The sequence below is a fragment of the Phalacrocorax carbo genome, chromosome 7 (assembly GCF_963921805.1).
Source record: "Phalacrocorax carbo chromosome 7, bPhaCar2.1, whole genome shotgun sequence".
NCBI classification, from domain to species: domain Eukaryota; kingdom Metazoa; phylum Chordata; class Aves; order Suliformes; family Phalacrocoracidae; genus Phalacrocorax; species Phalacrocorax carbo.
The window spans coordinates 14984354-15008972 of NC_087519.1; the positions used below are offsets into that span (position 1 = coordinate 14984354).

A 24619-nucleotide genomic window follows, 5' to 3' on the forward strand; every position below is an offset into this window, starting at 1 on the left:
TATTAATCTGAACAAGTAGTCAAACACCACAGTTCTTATAATGATTTGTTTTGAGCATTGTTGTAAAATATTTTAATATTGCATGAGGGATACTTACTATCCAGTCAAGTGCTGCAATAGAATTAGAAATTCATTAAGTATATTAAAATTCAGCTTGTCTTTTTGTGCAATACTTATTCACACTATTTTAGAAAATTAGGCCTACTTATGGTTAGCTATAGCTGATACTGTAAGAGTTCTGACCATGTGAATCTGTGTCTTTAAAAAAAAAAAACCACCTGCATTCAACTTCAGATGTTTTGCAAGTATTAAAACCAAAGTTTAAGAACTCCCAAAGTATGTTCTTAACAAATTTAGTGCAACCATTTTATTATTGCTGGCAAAGATGGCATTCAGAGATGTGTTTAGACTAGAGGCAGCTGCATACAGCAGATAGAAGTTGAGGAAATGAGGGTGAGGAAACACTTGTAATATTTCTCCTTTCCTCTTCCACCTTGAAGTGTGTGTAGAGGGAGAAAGAATTTGTCATTGGTGTTTCACTGTGCCGTCAGCTGGTTGGCATTCTTCCATGTGAAACATGGGAGGAGCATACAGGAAAAGTGAAACACACTTGTGCTGGGGAAACAGGAGGAAAAGAGTAATTTAGTCTTATAGTCAAACTAATTTTTTCCCATTTGTGGAAAAAAGCTTACTTTCAATTTATGTTCTTTAAAATATTTTTCTACTAGAATGGAACTTCTCTCTGTAAAAGGTAGGTCTTACTTATCATACAAGCTCCTTCACCAATGTGACGCATTTAGTAGGTGGCTATAAAAAGCAACTTCATAGACTGCAGATGTGCATTGCTCATTTAAGCTGATGGGAATATTTCTTGAAGTACTACAAGAGAATTCAAGTAAGTACAGCGCGTAAATTCTGCGGTCTTTCAGTGCAGTTGAACTGCTGCAGTATTTGGACTCTGCTTGTAGCTCAGTGAGAATTTGGCCTCTCCCTGTTTGCGCTGAAAGTGAAACTTTCTTGGTGTGAGACATGATGGAATTATTTAGGCTGTCAGACTTTTTGCAAATACGATGCAATGCTGTAGAATACTTCTGGATGTTTAGGGATAGATGAAAGCAAGAATAAGGAAAAGGAAAGCAGGTGAAGCTAGACAAGTGGGAAGGGAACTGGAAAACAATTATAAGCTTTTGGGAACCTTTGTGGTGTAAAGTTGTGGATGCAATGTTTTGTTTTATTGGCAGTTACTGGGTCCTAAGTATAGTAGTGAAATATATGATATACGTAAGTACATTCTTTAGAGCAGGTTAAATTTTTGTAGGACTGCAGTGATGTTTCATTCAGATTGAACTGAACTGTCTTACATGCATTGATATGTCAGGAAAACCTAAAGAATATTTAATCATATTGTTTAAAAGTCTAATTCAATGAAATTCAGTACTCAGACAATTAACACAAAATGATGAACAGGTTAGATTTTCATAATTCTGATGACCATCTGAATCAAAATCCTATTGGCTTCAGGGCATTTTTCATTAATTGAAGTGATAGCATAGTGTGGAACTTAAGGCTGGTGAACAAAGTCAGGATTTGAAATGTTCACTTTTTAATAGGTAAGGTGTTCATTGCAGTATGTCTCTTGTAATAGGCAGAGTAAATACAATATAATAAAAGATTCTTTGTAAGATGATAGAAGATACTTTATATGAATTCTGTGAGCCTTCTATGACCATTGTTGAGATGAATTTTGAACTAGCATTATGAGGTGATGGTTAGTATACTACTCTCCCTGGTCACCTGGTCTCCATTCTGACCCTTGTGTTTTATCCATGTATTTACAAAGTTTCTGTAAGCTTCAAAGACTTTCCACGTGTTTTCTTTCCCAAAGAAATTTGAGTAATCATATTACCTTACTACAATGCTTACGTTTTTTTAAGGGTACTTGTTTTCATTTTTGATTGAGGGCTTTTATACCACAGAAATCACTTAGATTTTTTTCATGAAATTTAATGACAAACATTGTTAAAGTATTATCTGAATATAATTTTTTTTTTAATAGTGAAAAAAGGAAGGTTGGATAAAGCAGCTGGTAAGTCTGATTTCCCTTTTGATTTCTGCTTTACAGTTTTATTTCTTGGGCATGCATGTGTGTATCACACTAAAGAATCATTTAAGCCTGGGGTTACTTGCATGCATTTTATCAACAATTCCATACAAAACAAATGAGAAAAGAATTTCAAAATATACATACAGTTCAAAGATCAAATTAACAAACAAGATTGTCACCTCAGACAGTCTGTGATTTTCAGTTATTAATTGTTATTATCTCTCAAAGTAGTGGTATTTAAAGGATATTTCCACTAAAAAGAATTTTTACATAATTTGATTACCTAAATGGATCATCAGTCAAGATAAACTATTATTTTTATATACAGAGTGTGCAGGATTTTATCTTCACCAGAGCAGGGAAGAGATGGTGTCTGAATTTTCCCAATGAGGAAATACAGATGGGAGATATTGACGGACAGTTACAGAGGTCGGGTATAGGCCTTAGGCAATAAACATGAGCAAAATCAGGCTCCCTGGGACTCTACGTCTGCCTCCAGGACCAGGGTTTAGCCAGAGTGGAAAAGGAAGTCCAAATTCAACCAGAGATTTCTCACACATAGGTAGACTCTAAATGTAAGGCCTTCAAGATCTTTGTAATTACTAGTTCTCGGGAGAAGCTGCTATACAGCCGAATCAATGCAGCAAAATTTGCTGGTAGATATCTGGCTAATACATTTGGGCAACCTCTGCAAATCATTTAAAGCTATCTGGATTAGAGAAAGGTAACCTGAACTAGCACAGGTTAAGCTACTTTCTGGGAACATGATTCTTCTGTCTGTGAAGTAGCCATTCTTCACAGTAGGCTGTCATGTATGTGTATGAAGTATAGACTGAAGAATCATTTATCTTTCACTGAAATCCTAATGTAAATAGAAGAATGTTCTGCAGGGCTCAGCAAATCCTGTATTTGTATTAAACGAGGTAAATTTTAGTTTCAGGGGAGGTCGGTGGTTGTATTTTTGATTTAAGTTGACATAGATGTGGAAGCTCAAAATGGCTGGAGTTAAACATTGTAGACAGCTATTTTTCAGCCAAGTGATTTAATTTATTCTCACAAATAAGTCACTAGACTTCTAAATCTATATTGACTTTGTAAAGTTTTTTCATTGTAAAAACAAAGACATGTTTGAGAAGATTAGTGCACTGAATTATAGAAATAAATAGATAACATTGATCACTGATTTTGTTTATTGAAAAACATAGCTCCCATTACATAACATCCTTTAGTCCTGTTGTCAAACATTATCATCAGTCCTGATAGATAAGATCTACACACAGGGTGTAGAGTGCTAACTCTTTGCCTTTGCAATTTTTGTTACCTACAGTGTAGTTTGGTACAATCTATACAGTAGCCTGTTGTAGACAGTGACAGCTTCCTTCCAACTCAGACTAGTTGACTGACCTGTGGTAATACAGAGAGCTCAAAAATGGCTTCTGTTCTTGGCTACATCTCATATGTTTATTTTGGCAGTCGTTCAATTTAAAAAAAGTCGTCTTTTTAACCATATATCAATGTTGATCCTTATCTAGGATGCTGGAGACTAATGAAGGATGTGTTACATGCAGGCAAGCTGAGAAGCTTTTCTGAACATCATCATATGAACATCATGTTCATCGAGATGATGTAATATGCCTTTTGCTGACTTAGATTCTTGTGTGAGGCCCTAAAGGGTAGAGTTCTTTTGCTTTTTTCTCAGTGGTATTTTCAAGCACTTTGAATTTTCAAAAATATTTTCTTTTTGCTGATTAGGTCCAAGTTTATGACTATTCATACTGTATGTTTACAAAGACATTGAAAAAAAAATTCAGGTTCATTTGGGATTGCATCTGAAACCCATTTTGCTGCTGCGAAATTGGATTAACACACAAAGACAAGACTGAATTACATGTTATAAGTCTGTGGCCTTTCTTTAATTGCACATAAAGGCCCATTAGCCAGCCACCAGTATTATATCAAATGAAAGACAAAGAAAATGCTAATTTGCAGAAATGGAGTGTGCACTAGTTTCATGCAAGGTCTGTCAGGCAGATTGATAAATAATCTGAGAAGCCATGCATGGAAGCTGATCCTTAAAATACTCGCTTGCATTCAGGATTATGATCTCTCCTGCCTCTGATGGGCAGGGATTTTCCTGTCATAATCCTGGTAGAATTAATATGAATTTCTTTGTTCAAACCCACATATTTGAACCACATGTCTGAATGTTTTGGATGGAGTAAGAGTTAAACACCTACTACCATTGGGTTGGTTGTTTCCAGCTTCTAGGAAGAAATAAAGTGGGGTTTAATGTACTGGTTATTTCTTTTTCAGATGCATTCAAAACCTATGTTGTTTTGAAAGTCCAAAATTTAAAAAGCACTACAATAGACAGGAGGGGAAGTGAACCTTGCTGGGAACAAGACTTCATGTTGTAAGTAACGGGTAATTCTTACCAATTGGTTTTGTTGGATAATTTGGAGCGATTAATAACGTCTGAGGCCATGTGCAGTCTGCAAAAGCAATGAAAAAGTATCCAGCTCAGAGAAAAGATGCTAGTTCTAGGGAACAGAAAAAAAGTTAATTTTGCAAGCCACATTGCTGATCAAGGCCATCAGTCAACAAGGGGAAGAAAATTTGTTTCCAGTATCTTTAATTACGTGTAATGTTTTAGGAATACAGGAATGAGAAGGAAGAGAACTCAAATTGATCCTCATGCACTTGATTTTTTGTTTTACTCCATTTCCTTCCTGTATGACTCATGTTTTATACATTTATTTATTTAGTTAACTCCCAATTTAGGTAGTTTCTTTATTATTGACCTGTACCAATTTCTCACTTATCTCTGCAGAGCTTTGTTTGTTTCACTAAACTCTCCATCTTGTTATTCGGTTTTTGTTCTTCTCTTTTCTCTAGAGCCTCACTGGTCAGAAGGATCCAAATACTTATATTCCTGAGGCTTTAGTTATTTTATTTTTATGAAAAATGTCCTTTTTATGTTGTTTTTTTTCTAAATCCAAGTATTTTAAAATTTTGTCAGAAGAACCAGTTGTTTTGAATAACTTTTCCATACTTTCTGCTTATCAAAACCTATAAGTATCTTTTGACAGGCTCTACATATGCTGAAACTGACATATTGGTTGAAATAAGCCCCCCAAATTTGATTTTATTCTATATGAAAATCAGCATTTCTAAAATCATCTTCATTTTTTTCTTCACAGATATTTGACATTAATTTTATTTCACAGTACTCTTAACCTCACTTAAGGGCTCCATCTTCATCACAAATTTTTCCTACAATTATTAATTGAATTTGGATTTTTTTTTTTTGGGTGACGTACAACTCATTTCTTAGACTAGCTTGCTTAACTGACTGAGTGACTGAGGAGCCTGTTGTGTTAAGCGAACATACATACCTTCTTTACATGTCATTTTATGTCTAGATGTAATAACATATCAAAGTCATTGTCAAAAATTCTGACTTCTGACCATATAAAAATAATCCTAATCTGGGGCTAATTCGTCCCCCACTCCCTGTCATCATGCTTCTCTTGCACACTGTTCAGAGCCACAGCCTAAATCATCCAAACAGGATCTGTCTTTGAAAATGCTAAGGAAAATTAATATCAATACCTAGCCTTTATAATATCGTTCTTATACTGCAGCTTTGACTTGTAGAAAAGATTGTCATGTTTTAGTGTAGAGGAATCATTTCTGTATGATAATACTGTGTTAACATGGTTTTTTTGGCACTTACTGATCCAGACATACTAGTTCTTTAAAACATTGGACATGAATTGGATGACTAGGTCATAGTATATTGGGAAGTAGATCAATTAGATTTCAGCATTTGCCCTGTTACCTTTAGTGCAGGAGGCAATTAAAGTATATTTTAAAGTGGGTGCATGTAACCTATCTTCTAATTTTTCCTGAGGAATGTGTTAAAATGCATTTGCTTTTCCGTTCTATAAATGCTTTGCTTTTAATCATACTGTATGTAAGTGTTATATCTCATCAATAAGAATGAGCAATTTATTGGGATTATTTTCTTAGCTTACAATTTAAATGTTACCAGAGAACCCTGAACCACTACTCTAGCAAATATGAGGTCACTGTAGCTTCATCTACTGACTACTCAACTATACAACACAGCAGACTTTTAAAGGGCATTGTAACTAAGCATCTACAAATACATTTATACAGACTTTGTAAAGTCATACTGTAGTTCATTTTCCCAAGGGCTGTCTCTCCATCTCTGCCTGTAAAAATCATATTCTGTTACAGGCATTACCAGCTTGCATTTTTAAAAATTACATATCGTTTAAGCACTCAATATGCAGTTTCACTGTTATCAGTGCAACAGTTTTAAAGTTGAGGTCCAAAAATACCAGAAGATAAGAATTTACCTTCTGCTTTCTATAACATATTCATAAAGGGAGAAGCTGAACAAAACAAAAATTTGTTGTATCTATTCAATTGTAGGAGTACAGTGAAAAATTAGATGTTGAGGCAATCAACACAATGTTTTTTAAAAGCAATGTGGTGAGGTCAATACCCACTTCTGGGGTGGCACCCTTCGCCCTTTTCAGTTTTCACTTGTTCTTTTCCTGGTAACTTTAAGTACACAGTAATTCACTGTAGTACACCATACAAATCGGTTGAAGATTAGTTTTAGTACTTAAAACTAATTTGGCAAAATGGAAATGACATACAATCAGTCACAGCAGAGACACTAATACCTACTTTATTATATTGTTCATACCTACAGAACTGGTCTGTAACTGCTTATAGTAATATATGAAGGAATGCCAGACATTCCATGAGGAAATAACTTCTCTTCATTTTAGTTCAATGTCATGGGTAAGTCATATGGCCTGGCAAAATTTTATTTTAAATTCTTGCGAAATAAAGTGTTGGTACTCTTTTGGTCAAAACCAGCTGGTAATAAAATGCATACGTCCTATAAGCAGAGCTAAAATAGAGCCTGGATCTGCAGATCTTGAAGTTTGAGAGCTGTTTTTCCATTGTGTATTTGTTGTGTAGTGCAAGGTCTCCATTCTAATGAAGGAAACAAGCTCTAAACATCTTTTACACCTGGTCTCCTTTACAATGAAAACAGGAAACGGTCTGGCACTTCCATCTAGATTTTTGTGAAGGAAGATGGAATATTTCCCGTACCATTATAAGTCATTCTTAGCTGTTGGTCCATGTTGATTGACAGCATGTGCCATCATAGCTGACATTGCCTAATATTAGTTTCATTGAAAATGGTCCTCTGAGTTTTATGTTTAAAAGACTGATTGTTTATGTTGATCCCAGTTTTACATAAAAGAACTTGCCTGACAAAAGGATAGTTATATTATACTACTCCTGCAACTAACAAGTTAGCTACAATGGAACCTGAGAATGCAGGTTCTTCAGGGCTGTCCCAAGGAGGCAACTGAGGAATTCTGTATGCAGAAGCTGCTCAGAAGAAGCTAAAGCTGAACTAAAGGCATTTCCTGGTCCTGGTTTCTTCTTGGGTTATATCCAATAAGGCTGCATCTTGTAGTAAAACAAAGCTACTGGTAACTGGGACTTCTGTGCACTGTTTCCAGCAGAATTTTTCTTATTGGTTTGTAAGGACAATCCTGAACAGTAAGACTTGAGACTTGTCTTGTCCAGTCTAACCTTTGTATTGTGCCTGCTATCTTGCATTTTACAAGTGTACTGAAAAAACCTCTGTATCTGTTGTAAGTCATTAACTCAAGTTGTTCTGATAGATTACTGAGCAGTTGAGACCGTGTTTTCAGTTTAATGGTTTGTGTATTCATTGTTTTTAGTGAGATCTGTGCTGGTGGAAAGGGCTTCATTATAGAGCTGTGGAAGAAAGGCTTGCTCTGGGATAGCATTTTAGGAGTTTTATGGATTTCCCTTGCAACTGTGGAACATGCAACAGATGTAAGTTGGCTTTCTGTGGAAATATAAAACACTGGGTAAAATCCAACTAATTTCTCATTCTTAGCCTCCCCAAATACTGTAATGACATTTATGATCAATGTATATTTCTATCTCATTTGCTTTGGATGTAATATTGAGGCATAAAGCACACGTGACTCTCAAAGTGACAACTGATAGGCGTTAGCCATTTAGCCTGGAGAAATGGCTCACATACTGAGTCAGATATAATTCAGTAACTGGGTTAGAGTTCATCTGCACTCACAAATTACTAGGGAGGCAGGGACAGTTTGATTTTATGCGATTAGAGTGAGGGAATTTCAAAGGGAGGTTCCTGGCCTAGGTCTTCAGTGTGTGACCTTGGGTAAATCGCTGTTAAAATGGGCAAAATACTGTTGTTCTGTATATCAAGGAAATTGGCTGTTGTCTCAAAAAGGAGAATGGAAATTTGCCCTGTGGTACTGTGGAAGAAATTAATAGTACAATGACAGCATAGAGAAGGATGAGTGGAGAAAGTGAGTCAATCCCAGGAGTTATCATGTATCCAGCATAGTCATAGTTAACCACCAGCAATCTTGTTCTCAGTAGGCTAGAAAATAAAGGAAACAGGTTTCTGGGAGTGTGGAAATACTGAGGCAGTCTGCAAGTACTGCAAATTGTCTGAAGTTGGAACCTTGTTCTAATGCTTCACAATTCTTCCATTCATAAATATGCTTTCCTAGACATAGTCTATGGAGTCTATTTTTAATAAAATAACTCTGAATTAGAGAAGATTAATATTTGGAAAAAAGTTTTTCCTTCCTTAAATTTTCTAAAATATAAAAAGGGCAATTGTTGATGATGTAAAGGAGAAAGAATCAAACACTTCTTTATACAGCATCTCCCATCAGTCTCTATAGCCATTTCTTTACAGGAATTAATAAATATTCATATATATTGAATTGGCATTTCAATGATTCTACTCAGAGAATGGAAGCAGAGGGAGAAAGTAATTCCTGCTTAAATTAGAAGCTGCTGTGCCAAGGGCCATTTCAGGCCCCGAGGCAAGTTGTTTTTCTCTGCAACCCTAGCTGTTGTTGAGTCACAATTTGCTGACACAGTGGTTGTGGCTTCACAGTAAATACTGAAATTCTAAACAGAGATCATAGAATCATAGATTTTTTTAAGGTTGGAAAAGACCTCTAGGATCATCAAGTCCAACCACCAACCCAACACCACCATGCCTCCTAAACCATGTCCCCAAGTGCCATGTCTACATATTTTTTGAACACCTCCAGGAATGGTGACTCCACCACCTTGCTAGGCAGCCTGTTCCAATGTCTGACCACTCCTTCAGTAAAGAAATTTTTCCCAACATCCAATCTAAACCTCCCCTGATGCAACTTGAGGCCATTCCCTCTTGTCCTATCACTAGTTACTTGGGAAGAAGCAAAAGAGGAGACTTTTTCTTAATTTTTTCAGACCCTCTAAGCCTTCACTTATACTTGGGCCACTGTGGAACTTTCCTAGTTATTTATCCTGCTCCTCTTAAACCTGCAGCTCTGCTCTGGGCTTTATAACTCAGTAATAACCTATAAGGAAGTGTTACTTCAGAAGCTCTTTTTTGTCTTGGTTATTATATATATAGATGCTTCAGTTTTGCTAGAATGTACTTGTTTGGTACCAGTTCAAAGAGGAACTGGAAAATCTCAGTTCAGTTCATAAGAGTAATTTTCAATATTCATGTTTCTTGCATCTTAATCATCTAACCATCTTAATGTGTATTTATCTATACTGTAGAGCAAATGCTTTATTCTTTGGAATTCCATGCTTGTGAGAGAACTTGATGAAGTTGTAATTACTACTTAATTAATAAAAAGTTGGAAGAGTCTAGAATGGATGCGAAGCCTATTGGTGTCATAAAGAAAATCCTGTTGACCTAGAGGAGCCTTCATTCAGGAAAAGGTGGATAATGCTATAAATCCTACCCAGGTAACTCTCAGGACGCTTTTTCCTAGGAAGGTCCAGGTTCCTGGTGGACGCTGCATTCTGAAGTAATAAAAAATGGGAGTGAGATTCAAGGCACAAAAACACCAACTTCACATGAGATCTTACTGGATGTCTACTTTGCAGTACCATTTGGTGAGTTACAGATTGAGGTCTGGCTCCAGTTTTCCAAACATTCTATTCCACTTTAAGTTCCTGAAATACAGTGACAAATAGTATTTTTTCCTGAAGAATCTCTAGTGATGAATAAGCATTTAAGCATTTGTATAATTGATACTGATAAGTAATAGAATCACTGAGAGCCACATCCCATGAGGAGCTGGATGAACTATTTCACTGGTTAATGTTCATCCACATGTGGACTGTACTTCCTTAAGGCTCAATCTTCTAGACCCTTTGTGTTATAGTTCTGTATCATGTCAGCTTTGGCCAGCTGTTTGCACAATGTAAGTTTTACTAAAATCTAGGGCTTCACAGCATTTTTATCTTGTTAGGAAAGGTTGTCTGCTTTTATGAATAGCACATATGAAGACAGAAACTGCATGTGTGTGTATGAAAACAATGTATATGAAGCTAGAAATGGAAACTGAACATCAAATAATGTATTGCTTCACATTATTTCTAGATATAATAGATTGACATTATCAAGATTATAAATCCATCTATATGACATGGTCCAATATGCCAAATAAGTTCACAAAGATAAATTAGCTGAAAGGACTAATGGCTAAAAGGACTAATCCTAAAATTTATACGAGATTAAAAGTAAAAAACCTTGGAGAAATGTGAATAAGAAATATTTCTCTTTTTGAAAGGTAGGAATAGAAGTCATATCGAAAATATGTTCTTCAGCTGTTTAATATTCTTTTTGAAATGCATTGTCCAAAACTGAACTTGGCAACACATCTAATGCTGATTAGAGCAGACTGTTATTTCTGATGTTTCTGGGTGTAGTCTGCATGATTACGTTCCTGTTAACACACGTGTTACTCTGTGAAAATGAATACATTCTATTAAGTCTGGACTGTTGTATATTCTTATGAGTCACAACAGGGCCTACTACTTTATTTTTTAACAAAAACTACTCTTTATGTAGTACTTCTTAGCTGATAAAACATTTTAAAAGATAACCTAAGCCTAGTCATTTTCTGGGTTTTGTTTGGTATTTTTTCCCCAGCAGCCACAAGCAATTTTCAGTTGTCTGAGTAAAATTCATATGGAAGAACTTTTTTTTTTCTTGCTATTCACATATGTCTCCATTAGGATTATTCTCACTTGTGAGATAATTTTATTTCCTTTAAGCATGATGGAAAGTGTACATATGTTGAACCGACAGTGTCCTTAACTATAAAAAGAGGATACTAGTACAAAAAAGGAGCGGTTTATAACTATGACAGAAAAAGACTACAGTTTGTGCAGTAACAGCAGAATACCCATTATAAGAGGTGAAAAATTGGTACAAACTGTATGTATTCTATGTGCCATAAATTCTTCTTGAAACCTCCTTTGAATCAGCAGAATGTTTTAAGTGTGTCCTTACGAAGTTTCCGTATCTAGAAACCTGGTGCGAGTCTGTTGCAAGCACACAATTAGAGTTTCTATAAGGTGTAAGTTCAGGTTATTACTGATGTCAGGCTGCTACTTGGAGGGAGTGTCCATTTGTAGGTTGATGCCTGTACTCTGTTTCCAAATAAATATATTTGCAAGAGTGTTTTAAAGATAGTCCCTGGGACTGTAGTCATGGAGCACCGTGAAAATCCTGTAGAGGTCACTCTTGCACTATAATTTTCTGTGCAGAGGGAAGAATTCAACACTAGTTGTCGAGTATTGAGAAAGCCACAAGTTTATCTTTACCCTCTGCCTGAAGTTTGACTAAGGCGTTACATTTTGCTCACTCTGTTGAATGACTCTCAGTTTATCTGTGACCAGCTGAGACTCTGACTTTTGGAATCTGTATGGCCTCTTTGTTACGACAAATTACATTGGAAAGGTAGAAGACACTAGTTATTTTTCACATTTTCTCAGATGTCCATCTGCCAGATACTTGGTAGAAGTATAAGAGCCTTCCATACTGCTTTAACAGTATGGCTTCATTTGGACCTGAAGCACTGCATGTAGTAACAGGGAAGCATTTTAAAATCAATAGTTCATTCATGAGTGCTTTTTTTCCTAGAAGTATCATCTAATATTAGTTGCAGTAGCAACAAAATTGTCAATTCACAATAGACTGAGCTCCATTTAAAGGCTGCTAAGTAAAATGAAGATCTCACATATTTGAAAGTCTGCAAGCAAATTCACAGTAATAAAATATGACTCTAGATAAATACTGCAGCTGAATTGCAAATGTTTTTAATGTTTCTAAAAGTCAAGGTTGTTTTAAGGATAATCAGGTTCTATTATGAAATAAAATATTTTTTTAAAATGTTTTAGGTTATTCTTGTAAGAGAAGCCAGATGAAAACTTAAAGGACATCATTTATTTTTCTTAAATCCAGCATTACAGACACATACCATGCTCCTTAAGATTCAGTTATACCTTACATAGAGAGTATAAGCTAAAGAAACTGAAGATAATTAAATTAAGTGGAATGCATTTGGTAACAGCTATAATTTTCAATCATGTGACTTGGGAACTAAGACCTCATTTTGCCAAGCAGCCTACTGAAAGTTAACAGGACTTCAACCTCATGAGTAATTTTGGAAAATGCTATGCAGGTATTCACCTCTCTAGCTTGGTGGAAATTCAACTCATTATCACTTTCTGCCATCTACTTAAATTAGCAAATGAGGATATAAGGTAACAAGAATGAAGTAACAATCATGAGATTAATCCTGGTTTTCATGCCAGTCACCATACTAATTCAATGATAGACCAAATGATTGGCAAATGAGAAAATGAATTGTTCTGATACAGTTTTAATCAGCCTAAAACAAGTTTCTGAAAAATCATAGCAGAGTGATCAGGAAAACTCATGCATCACAGTATAAAATTCTAAGTACAGAGCACCTTACTGTAATAATTCACATATACCTACAACCTAAAGTTTGGCATTAACTTTGTAGTTGGAAAACCACAAGATCCTATTGTTTTCCAAAGTATTATCTTTATCCTCTCTTTGTTTCACTACAGTGTTGCTTTTATTTTAAGCGAAAGATATGACATTTACCTTTTTGGCAGCTGACCAGGTGTGAGTAAACAGAGTGAGAGGAAATAAATCAAAACGTAGTTCCTAATATGTAATCAAAACATCAAAAATGGCAGAAAAGAATTGGGCACAGAAATTCTTCTAATCAGTATGGAAGAAAATATCCTCACACTCAGGCCCAGATCTGAACCCTTTCCTCTCACTAAAGCTAATAGGACAATTTATACAGTAATATGTTCTGCAGGAAATCAGTTTGTGCCTCCAATTGCAAATGAGACTTGCCAGGTTTCCCCAAAGAGATAAGAACTTGAAAAAAAGGTCAGTTATAGGCTAATAGCGCATGAAATTAAAGTAAAACCTGATTCCTTACTTAACACACAAAACAACAACAACAAAAAAAAAACAACCATAAAACAAACCCTGCATCTTGGAATGCCGTGTATGGATGCATGAGAAATACATGGCCAGTTAAGAACTGAAGTTGGACTGGAAAATTAAGAGATCCATTTTCTTCTCAATCCAGTGTTAGCTCTTTTTTTGAAGACTGTTTCCATGTCCATCAAATGTTATGATGAATAAACTGTTTCCAAGTTTTTGTAACAAAAAGGTAACTGTTAAGGCTGCTTGAAGTTTTCAGAGCAACAATCAGAAAGTGATCTTGGAACTCTGTTTCTGCTGTTCTTGTAAAAAGTGATTTAATTATAATAATGTTTTGTAATTGATTTCATTAATTCCTTATTACTCTGAATTTAATGAATTAATTTCATTAATTTAATGTGTACTACTTTTAGAAGTTCCTTCTGTAAAAATGGACTGAAAGATTTCTAGCAGCTTTTGCTTTCTCTGCAGACACCCACAAAGATGTAGATCATAGAGGCTGGCACAGTGGGACACCCCTCCAAGGTACAAGATATTCACGTCAAGATACATATGACAGCCTATCGTCCATGGAAAGTGGTCTCAGCATACAAGAAAGTAAACGAAGGTATTTTACTTTCTCATATCATACATGTATCATAACACTTATTGTTTGTTGTTTTTTTAACTTCTGAATGACACTGTGATACAAATACAATTATTTTAAGTGAGAATGTAACTGGAATTTTTATAAACATAAAACCATAAGGTATATGTTTCCATTACCATGGTGAGACAGCGCATGATAAATCTTATTATATTGAAAGAAAAATCTGAAAAGTACTGTATCCTGCCAAACCAGTTTGCAAATATTTGTGCCTTCTCAATGAATTATTGGTGGTCAGAAAAGAGGATTTTAGCCTCCAAAAACTGTAGATATTAAAGGCAACCAGAAATATCTTTGGCAAATTCCTACAAAAAAAGAATCTATTAATAATGCAAAAGCGGTAAATAACATTCTAGAATCTTTTGCAGTAGATTATTATGCATATGTAGATGGCTTCAGAAGTGCAAACATGTTGATTGATTGGTCTTCATTTGACATGGTGTTTTAAAGGGCAATATTTTAAAGGCAATGCTGACATTTACTAGCTTTTCAATGGTCTTTAATGGCAGATACATGGTAAAACAAGTTTCCTTCAAATAAAAGGGACACCTCGCCAGAACTGAAAGTCACTCTTTACATCCATCCTTGTCTCTAACCCTTCTTACTCCTTCATCTCTAGCCCCTTGTTGGAGCTATGGGGCTGCTCTCGTCTCCTCTTTCCCATGTCTTCTGGAACTGTACTTCGAAACAGGCTGTCTTGAACCCTGTGTTGAATTGCAAAACAAGAAGCCCCATTCTTTGGCTTGATTAGTGTTCTGCATGCTTAGTTAATTGAATAGGTTCAGGGATGAATAGAGAATGCTGAACGAAGCATTGCTCCTCCTGCTGTCAGATGATCACTACTTTCCCTGTGTTGTCCACCTCCCTGGGTCATCACAACAGTTTTCCTTGCCATTCAATGAACCAGACTGGGAACGGATCTGGATTAAAAACGGAAAAATTTTGCCAGGTTAGCTCAGCTTTGTGGTCCATTTAACTTAGCAGACACTCAAACATTTTGTGTCAGCGTGAAGGAAGAGCAGAAATGAGCAGGGGTGTTTCTTCCTTATTCCAGTTTAAAGTGTTAGTGGACCAACAGGCTAAATAATGAGACACATACAGAAGCATGGAACGGTAAAGTTTTTGACAGATCTCCAAACAACTGAACTCCGTCTTGCAACAGGAGGCATTGGGAAGTCTGATGTTACTGCTCTTTGCATTACCCTTAACGATGACTCTCCAGGTTGTGGTTCACAAGCAGCGTGCTGCCTGCATGATACTTTAATGTCCACAAGGCATTACAGAAATTAGAACTGAGACCCTGTACTGGTTTTGGCTGAGAAGGGGTTAATTCTCCTCACCGTGGGGGTCGGCTACCTTTCCAGCTTCCCTCGCTCTGCCACATGGCAGGGGGGGCTGGGAGGGGCAGGGCCATGGTGGGGACGGCTGACCCCGAATGGCCAATGGCAGGTTCATTCCATACCATGTGACACCATGACCAGTATATTGGGGGGGGGGGGGGCAGTGGCAGCGCGGAGGCGGCGTGGCGTCGGGGCGGCGAGCGGCTGCGGTGCGTGCGGTTCGTTTTGGCGGTTCGTTCCCCCTCTCCCCTCCCTTCCCTCCTCCCCCCGGGGCTTTGCACCTCTCACTGTTCTCCTTTACATTGCATTTCTACTGTTGTTTCTTTTGATTTTAATTATTAAACTGTTCTTATCCCAACCCACGAGCGTTACCCTTCTGATTCTCTCCCCCATCTACCGGTGGGGGAGCGAGCGAGCGACTGTGTGGGGCTGAGCTGCCGGCTAAACCACGACAGACCCATAGGAAAAATAAATAACATTTCTTAGTGCTCAGTGGATCAGCAAAATCGACAGATAAGTGGTCTGTAAGATTCCTCATTACTGTCATTCTGAAAATACATTCAGTGGGTAAGCATTGAGAACAAAGAATTGCAGTGTTCACTATGCAACTGTAACTGTAGGGGTCCAGAATGTTTTACTTTTTAAACAATTATGTCTGGAAAATCTACGTAGCTAAGACACATAAGAGACCTCAGCAGCTCATTGGAAGCCCTGCTTTTCCCTGATCATCAGCCCTCAACTATGTCTGTCAAGGTGGAGCAAGAAGGCTCCTTCTTCCCTGCCTACATCATGTGTCATGGATGCAACAAATCCCAGTTCATCCAAGTTAAAATAAAGGCTATACAAAATGTGAAGAACTGCTTACAACTTGAAAATAAGGCAAAGAATTCAAGGACCCTGCCACAACCTGAAAATTGTATGCTAACCCATCAAAGGAAAATTCTTGATAGGAGCAGTGAGATGTGAAAAATGTTCGTTGCATAGCTATGTGTTTGCTGAACACTGTATTGTGTATGACAGCAGTTTATATTAGGAGTACTAATGGCACTAAATTATAATACCCAGAGTAGCATAAAATTGAAAAGCACAAATGGAACAGTGATGGATTTATATTCCTATATATTTTCAGAAATTAAGACTCCTGCTTGATTTAATAGTAGCAAAAAAGAGCAGAAGCACACAGATTTGTTCTAACCTGTTTCTTCAGACTACAATTGATCTTGTGATTTGCATAATGAAATGATGCTTGATGCAGACTTGTATTTATGTTATTGTTTAGGTAATATCCATTATTTTCCTGCTACTTTTTACAAACCCTGAAGCTTCAGATACCTTTGCTGTATGTATTGCTATTTAAATATCATGAGGCTTTTCTGTGTGCCTCACTTGTGTTGACACTAAAACACCTTCCTGGTTCAGATATGTGAATAGGTATATAAGGAGGGAAGCGATGGGATAATGGAATTGAACTGTTATACTTGGTTCCTTGAACTCCTTAGAATGCTGCAAGTTCCATGAGTGATTTTTGGTTTCTGAATGGATCCTACAGCAGTGGGTAGTTGCTTCTGTGGAGACAGGTTTCCCTGTATCCTCTCTTCCCTGTGTGTTCTTAGGCCATGATTTTACAATGTAGTGAGTTCAAAAGAGAATTGGCTTAAGTTCTATTGTTTGACCCAGATCTCAGCTTACTGTCCTCTTGAGTACGGTGGTACAAATATTTCTCCTCATCCTATTAAAAAAAAAGGAAAAATTATGTAAGGTTGGTTATTTTAAAGGCAAATCTTTTACCTGAATCATTTTACTGATTTGGCAGTGGCTAGTGCAAATAGTTGTTCTAGTATGCCATCGAATAGATACAGATACAAGGAGCAGGTGATAGGAAGAAAAGTTTAGAACTGTTGCTAACAGCTTTGTATTGTGGAACTGGAGATTTAGAGGATACAGCAGAGTGTGTGTAAGGTGAGTTTTTGCCTCTCCTCTAAGTGGAATTACTGAGATCACCCATATTTAGAAGATAACTACAATAATTGTTTATTGTTTTTCTAAAGCACTGGCACAATGAAATGTTTAGCTATTGCTTCTTTGAGGTAGAGAGTAAACAGTGTGGAACTAGAGATACTGATGAGTGAAAGATGACAGCCAGCAGACTAATATATTCAATTAGAGCACTCTCTGGTTGTTCAGTATTTGTTATCTCTGATAGCCTGCCATGAAAAACAGTAGATTCATAAATGCTCACAGAGATGAACGTTTTTGCCCCATGGGGTTAGTTACTTCTGCTTCCTCTGTATGGGAGGGGAGAATGAGACAGACTCCAGAGAGCAGTGCTCAGTGTAGCTGCTACTCTTAATGACCAGTCTTATTAACCAAACCTAAGGCTTTGGTGAGATGATTGGCTTAATCTGTGCCAATTCTTAGCACGACTGTGCTAAGAAAGCTGGACTAGAGGAACATCGCCTATTGGTTAGGGCAAGAAGATCAAAAGAATGTCTGAACGAAAAGGTAGCGTACAATGAAGTAAATGTCCTCTTCGGGGTGGTGGGGTGGTGGTGGTGAGCTTAAAAGCTGCTATTCAACAGGTCTTGGGTGATATGGGGTTTTGTGACTAACAACAGGTGGTTAAAGGTAGTGTGTTTCACAATTCAATATATAATGCTTTTTTAAAATTAAATGGGACCTATTGACAGTGTTGACCTGTAAGGAAGGCTTTGTGTGTCTGTCCTGTTCTCATCCTTGGTCATGTGTCTACTTAAGGTTCACCTATTGGATAGTGACTTTCTGAAAGCTTAGGAAAGGAAGGGAAGCAAGTCCTGACATGACTTAGGTGTTGTAACTAATCAATTACATCTGGGGAGGAGGAAGCTAATGTGTTTACCTATGCAGGCTACCACACTTCCTGGAAGTTTTCCAGAAGGGAATTAATTTTTTTTTATCTATTTACTTTGAACAATCAACAATACTGTGGGGAAAAAAACATACAAGGGAAACATATAAGGGAAAGATAATTGCTGTCTTTCCGCTTCCCTGAGTGTGGAAGATGATGCATAATGGGTGGAAGGAACAAGGAGTGAAGTGGCAACAATTGTATTACTTCCCTGCCATCACTTTCTGTTGAGTGGAGTTGAATGCTCAGGAGGGAGTCCAGTCAGCCTCTAAGAACATCACTCAGTAGTGGTCACTGAGCAGAGAGCGCTTTCTATGTGTTGGTATAATCATTTCTCTTCCCTCCTGCTTGCAAAGGCAAAATGAGGGGTGGGGAAGCTGTCTCTCTTTACTGTTAATTTTGGCTTTCATATCAGTTGTCACAGACTGTACTACTTTTCATATATGGTGTCCTCTATAGTAACTCAGGAAAGACGCAGTCTATGAGCAGCTGGCACTCAAAAAGGTGTGTTGCCCTGATGAGGGTGTTGTGTTAATAGTAGGACTCTGAGTAGGAGCGGCTAGGTGGAGATCTTACCATTGAGTCACAAGGTTCAGACAGGGCCCCCTTGCTTTCTAAACTCCTCAGAGAGGAGTCTAGGTGCAGCTAAGTCCAGACTTAGCCTCAGACTTGGTCAACAGTTTATTTTCTAAGGGTTGTAGAAGTAACCACTCATCAGTTGTTAGTAACTAATTTGGCAGGTGCCCAGGCTGGTCGTGTTCAATGAGAATGATCACAGCTAGATTAATGAATAGTGCAATTTATTAAAGCAACAGATACACAGGTTCTTTGGATTACTGGTGATAAGATTGCTGGTTACAAGACACACACAAATACCAAAGATATGAGTACGCTGCTAGGCTAAGAGTATGCTAAACGAATACGAGGCGACTCTATACGATGGAGATTTACATGGCGACTCAATGCCTTAGAGATTTATGCAAAACAAATATGAAGCAACTTTAATATGAAGCAAAGCAACTCTAATACATCAGAGAGATAAAGTGACTCTATAGAGGTTTCCAATCTTACCCAAAGGTGTCCCAATGGGGGGAAAGTAGTTGCTCAGCCCATCGACTGGTCCCAGAGTCAGAGTGGTACGTGATGGTGTCTTCCCTAACACCCTCTTTCTCTTCACACATTTTTATACTATTTTTTTATCTTTCAGGTGGAGCTTGAGTGACTCTAGTCATACATACCTTTATTATGATTGGTGTAAAATTTCCCCACTTTACTCTTAAAGGTGTAGACTAGAAAAATATAATGCACATGCCCAGTGAGGAGTGGTTGCACCTTAGAGGCGGGTAACTTGGGATGGAGGTGTGTGTTAGTATTATAATGACATTATAATCAAGGAATGTGAGAGGGAGATAGACTGGTGGAGCCACTCCCTACCATCCCTGAGACAAGCGCACCAGATGAAAGCATCAAGAGAAGGAGTGGCCCCCCTGCCCTTGTGCCACCAGGCAGAGGAAGGGGACCCAAGAGTCGGAAGATGGATGCAGATCCCTGCTCGGCGCAGTAGGTGGATCCTCTCCCGGCTGACCTTGCCCCCCCCCCCCCCAGGTGCCCTTACACAATAGGTATAGGGCTCTGGAACCCAAGGGCCAGGAGGACAAAGATACAGAGAGTGATCCACCCAAGGGGTTGGCTAGATGGAACCAGTCAGCCCCATGCATTACAATGGCCACTGGTAAGAAAAAAAGAAGGGTAATTGTTGTAGGGTACTCCCTTCTGAGGGGAACAGAGCGCCTGATATGCCGGCTGGACCCATCCCATAGGGAAGTCTGCTGCCTCCCTGGGGCAAGGGTAAGAGACATTACCAGGAAGCTCCCTAGGCTAGTAAAAGAACCCGATTATTATCTGCTAGTGGTTGTTCAGGTCTGCAGTGATGAGGTAGCTGAGAGAGGTGCAAAACAATCAAAAGGGACTTTAGAGAACTGGGGCAATTGCTTGAAGGATCAGGAGCACAGGTAGTGTTTTCCTCTGTCCCATCGGTAGCCAGGAGACATACGGAAAGGAACAGGAAGTCCCATCTCATTAACGCATGGCTCAGAGGCTGGTGCCAGAGGTGGAATTTTGGTTTTTTTGATCATGGGACAGTTTACATGGCCCCAGGCCTGCTGGAGACAGATGGGGTTCATCTGTTGCAAAGGGGGAAAAGGATTCTGGCTCAGGGGTTAGCAGGCCTCGTTGAGGGGAAGGGGATAAAAGCAGGCTTGCTAGGAATGAGCCTGGGGGTAGCATACCTGTGTTGGAAAAGAGATCAATAGATCAATTGAAGTGCATTTATACCAATGCACGCAGCATGGGCAATAAACAGGAGGAGCTGGAAGCCATTGCGCATCAGGGAAGCTATGATGTAGTCGCCATCACGGAAACATAGTGGGATGACTTGCACAACTGGAGCACTGCAATGGATGGCTACAAGCTCTTTAAAAGGGACAGGCAAGGAAGGAGAGGTGGAGGGGTAGCCTTGTATGTTAGAGAGTGTTTTGACTGTCGAACTCAATGACGGTAATGATAAGGTTGAGTGCTTATGGGTAAGGGTCAAGGGGAAGGCCAATAAGGGAGACATCCTGGTGGGAGTCTGTTATAGACCACCCAACCAGGATGAGGAGACAGATGAAGTACTGTACAAGTAGTTGGCTGATGTCTCACAATCTCTAGCCCTAGTTCCTGTGGGAGACTTCAACTTACCAGATATCTGCTGGAAATACAACACAGCAGAGAGAAGGCAGTCTTGGAGGTTCCTGGAGTGTGTGGCAGATAACTTCCTGATGCAACTGGTAAGTGAGCCAACCAGGAGATGTGCCCTGCTGGACCTGCTGTTTATGAACAGAGAAGGCCTGGTGGGTGATGTGGTGGTTGGAGGCTGTCTTGGGCTCAGCAACCATGACATGATAGAGTTTTCAATTCTTGGAGAAGTAAGGAAGAGGGTCAGCAAAACCACTACCCTGGACTTCAGAAGGGCAGACTTTGGATTGCTAAGGAGTCTGGTTAACAGAGTCCCTTGGGAGGCAGTCCTGAAGGGCAAAGGAGTCCAGGAAGGCTGGATGTTATTAAAGAAGGAAGTCTCAAAGGCGCAGGAGCAGGCTGTCCCCATGTGCTGTAAGTTGAGCGGGGGGGGGGGAGAAGACCGGCTTGGCTGAATAGGGAGCTTTGGCTGGAACTCAAGAAAAAAAGGAGAGCTTACTGCCTTTGGAAGAAGGGGCAGGTGACTCAGGAGGACTACAAGATTATTGTGAGGTTATAGAGGGAAAAGATTAGGAAGGTGAAGGCCCAGCTGGAACTTAAACTGGCCGCCACCGTTAAAGATAACAAAAAATGTTTTTATAAATACATCAGTGACAAAAGGAGGGGCAGGGAGAATCTCCCTCCTTTGTTGGATGCGGAATGTAACCTTCCCAGGAAAGATGAGGAAAAGGCTGAGGTACTTAATGCTTTCTTTGCCTGACTGTCGTGGTTCAGCCTCAGCTGGCAACTGAACACCACGCAGCCACCCGCTCACACCCCCCCCCCACCCCTGTGGGATGGGGAAGAGAATCGGACGAGCAAAAGAACTTGTGGGTTGAGATAAGCACAGTTTAATAACTACAATAGAATGATGATTATGATAATAATGACAGTAATGTTAATATAATAAAAGGGAAAAGGAAGGAAAGGGAAAACAGGGGAAAAAAACCGCAGAAACACGAACGATACAACCGCTCACCACCCACCGACCGACGCTGCCCGTCCCCGAGCCGCGATTGCGCCCTCCCTCCCCCGGCCAGCCCCTCCCAGGTAGCATACTGGGCATGACGTTACATGATATGGAATATCCCTTTGGTCAGTTTGAATCCGCTCCCTTAGCTGTGCCCCCTCCCCTCCCAGCTTCTCGTGCACCCAGCAGAGCATGGGAGGCTAGACATGTCCTTGACTAGTATCAGCGCTGCCCAGCAACAGCCAAAACATCTGTGTGTTATCTCAACAGGTTTTTTTCCATGCTAATTTCAAAGCACAGCACTATACCAGCTAGAGTGAAGAAAATTAACTCTATCCCAGCTAAAACCATGACACTGACTTTAATAGTCAGACTGGTAACCCTCAGTGTTGTCAGGCCCCTGTGCTGGGAGATGGAGATAGTATGCAGAATGAAGTCCCAGTTGTTGAAGAGGTGGCAGTCGCCGACCTGCTCCTTCACCTGGATGTTCACAAGTCCATGGGGCTGGATGGTATCCACCTGAGAGTACTGAGGGATCTGGCAGAGGAGCTCGCCAAGCCACTGTCCATCATTTATCAGCAGTCCTGGTCAACCGGGGAGGTCCCAGATGACTAGAAACTAGCGAATGTGATGCCCCCCTACAAGAAGGGTTGGAAGGAGGATCCAGGGAACTACAGGCCTGTCAGCCCGACCTTGGTGCCGGGAAAGGTCATGGAGCAGATTATCTTGAATACCATTATGCAGCACATGTGGGACACCTGGAGCATTGGGCTCAGCCAGCATGGGTTTATGCCTCACTAACCTGGTCTCCTTCTATGATAAGGTGAGCTGCTTAGTGGATGAGGGGAAGGCTGTGGACATTGTCTACTTGGCCTTTAGTAAGGCCTTTGACACTGTCCCACAGCATTTTCCTGGAGAAGCTGGCTGATCATGGCTTGGAAAAGTGCACTCTGTGCTGGGTTAAAACCTGGCTGAACGGCCGAGCCCAGAGAGTAGTAGTGAATGGAGTCAAATCCAGTTGGCAGCCAGTCATGAGTGGTGTTCCCCAGGGCTCAGTGTTGGGGCCGGTCTTGTTCAATATCTTCACTGATGATCTGGATGAGGGGATTGAGTGCACCCTCAGTCAGTTTGCAGATGACACCAAGCTGTGTGGAAGTGTCAGTCTGCTGGAGGGCAGGAAGGCCCTACAGAGGGACCTGGACAGGCTGGATTGTTGGGCCAGAGCCAATGGTATGAGATTCGACAAGGCTAAGTGCTGGGTCCTGAGCTTGGGTCACAACAACCCCATGCAATGCTACAGGCTTGGGGAGGAGTGGCTGGAGAGCTGCCTGGAGGAAAAGGATCTGGGGGTGTTGGTTGACAGCTTGACTGAACATGAGCTGGCAGTGTGCTCAGGCAGCCAAGAAGGCCAATGGGATCCTTGCTGTATCAGGAATAGTGTGGCCAGCAGGAGCAGGGCAGTGATTGTGCCCCTGTACTGAGCACTGGTGAGGCCGCACCTCAAATACTGTGTTCAGTTTTGGGCCCCTCAGTACAAGAAGGACATTGAGGTGCTGGAGCATGCCCAGAGAAGGGCAATGAAGCTGGGGAAGGGTCTAGAGAACAAGTCTTATGAGGAGCAGCTGAGGGAATTGGGGTTGTTTAGTCGGAGGAGAGGAGGCTGAGCAGAGACCTTATTGCTCTCTACAGCTACCTGAAAGGAGGTTGTAGCAAGGTGGGGGTTGGTCTTTTCTCCCTAGTAACAAGTGATAGGATGAGAGGAAATGGCCTCAAGCTGCGCCAGGGGAAGTTTAGGTTGGATATTAGGAAAAACTTCTTCACCGAAAGGGTTGTCAGGCATTGGAACAGGCTGCCCAGGGAGGTGGTGGAGTGTCCATCCCTGAAGGTATTTAAAGGAAGGGTAGACGTGGTGCTTGAGGATATGGTTTAGTGGTGGACTTGGCAGTGATAGGTTAGTGGTTGGACTCGATCTTAAGAGTCTTTTCCAACCTTAACAATTCTATGATTCTATAATGAACAAAGTTCACCAGAAGGACAGCATTTTGTCAATAGTATTGACAGACTGTTGGCTCAGCATGGTAAATATGCAGCGTACCAGCTCCATGGTACCTCGAGTTCCCATTTATCACAAAGCCTGGCTGCGATGCCTCCACACTGCTCCACCCTCCAGACAACATCTCTTAGAGTTAGTAAGCCAGGTTCTACTGGCATTGCCAACATCTAAGGTTACTAGGGAACTTCCATGGAATGGATTCATCACATACCAGCTGCACTTCACCGTGAAAGCTTCTTCAGTGCTGTACCTTTTCTAAGACTTAACTTCTAAGTCACCTTCAGCGATTATTCCACAGAGGGATAGAACAGGCTCTTGGGAAATGCAGCAAGAATATGTGGAATGTCAGGCACCAGAAAAATAGCTCAAACACAAGAGAAAAGGTGATAAAAGCTATTACATCATATTCTCTGAGGGGATAA

General features: G+C 39.8%; 1 protein-coding gene across 2 annotated transcripts in view; it reads left to right on the forward strand.

The window, feature by feature from the left end:
* Positions 1 to 585: 585 nt before the first annotated feature.
* Positions 586 to 24619, forward strand: part of UNC13C (unc-13 homolog C) — a 238485-nt gene continuing 214451 nt past the window's right edge. Inside the window, exons 1-5 of one of the 2 annotated variants that reach the window (XM_064456441.1) lie at positions 586 to 751; positions 4418 to 4517; positions 7906 to 8023; positions 10018 to 10141; positions 14001 to 14136. In XM_064456441.1, the coding sequence (XP_064312511.1) occupies positions 730 to 751; positions 4418 to 4517; positions 7906 to 8023; positions 10018 to 10141; positions 14001 to 14136 (500 nt within the window). In that variant the 5' untranslated portion in view covers positions 586 to 729. Of the gene's footprint in view, positions 752 to 1063; positions 2087 to 4417; positions 4518 to 7905; positions 8024 to 10017; positions 10142 to 14000; positions 14137 to 24619 lie in introns of those variants that run through there. The other variant, XM_064456442.1, reaches the window with a different exon arrangement.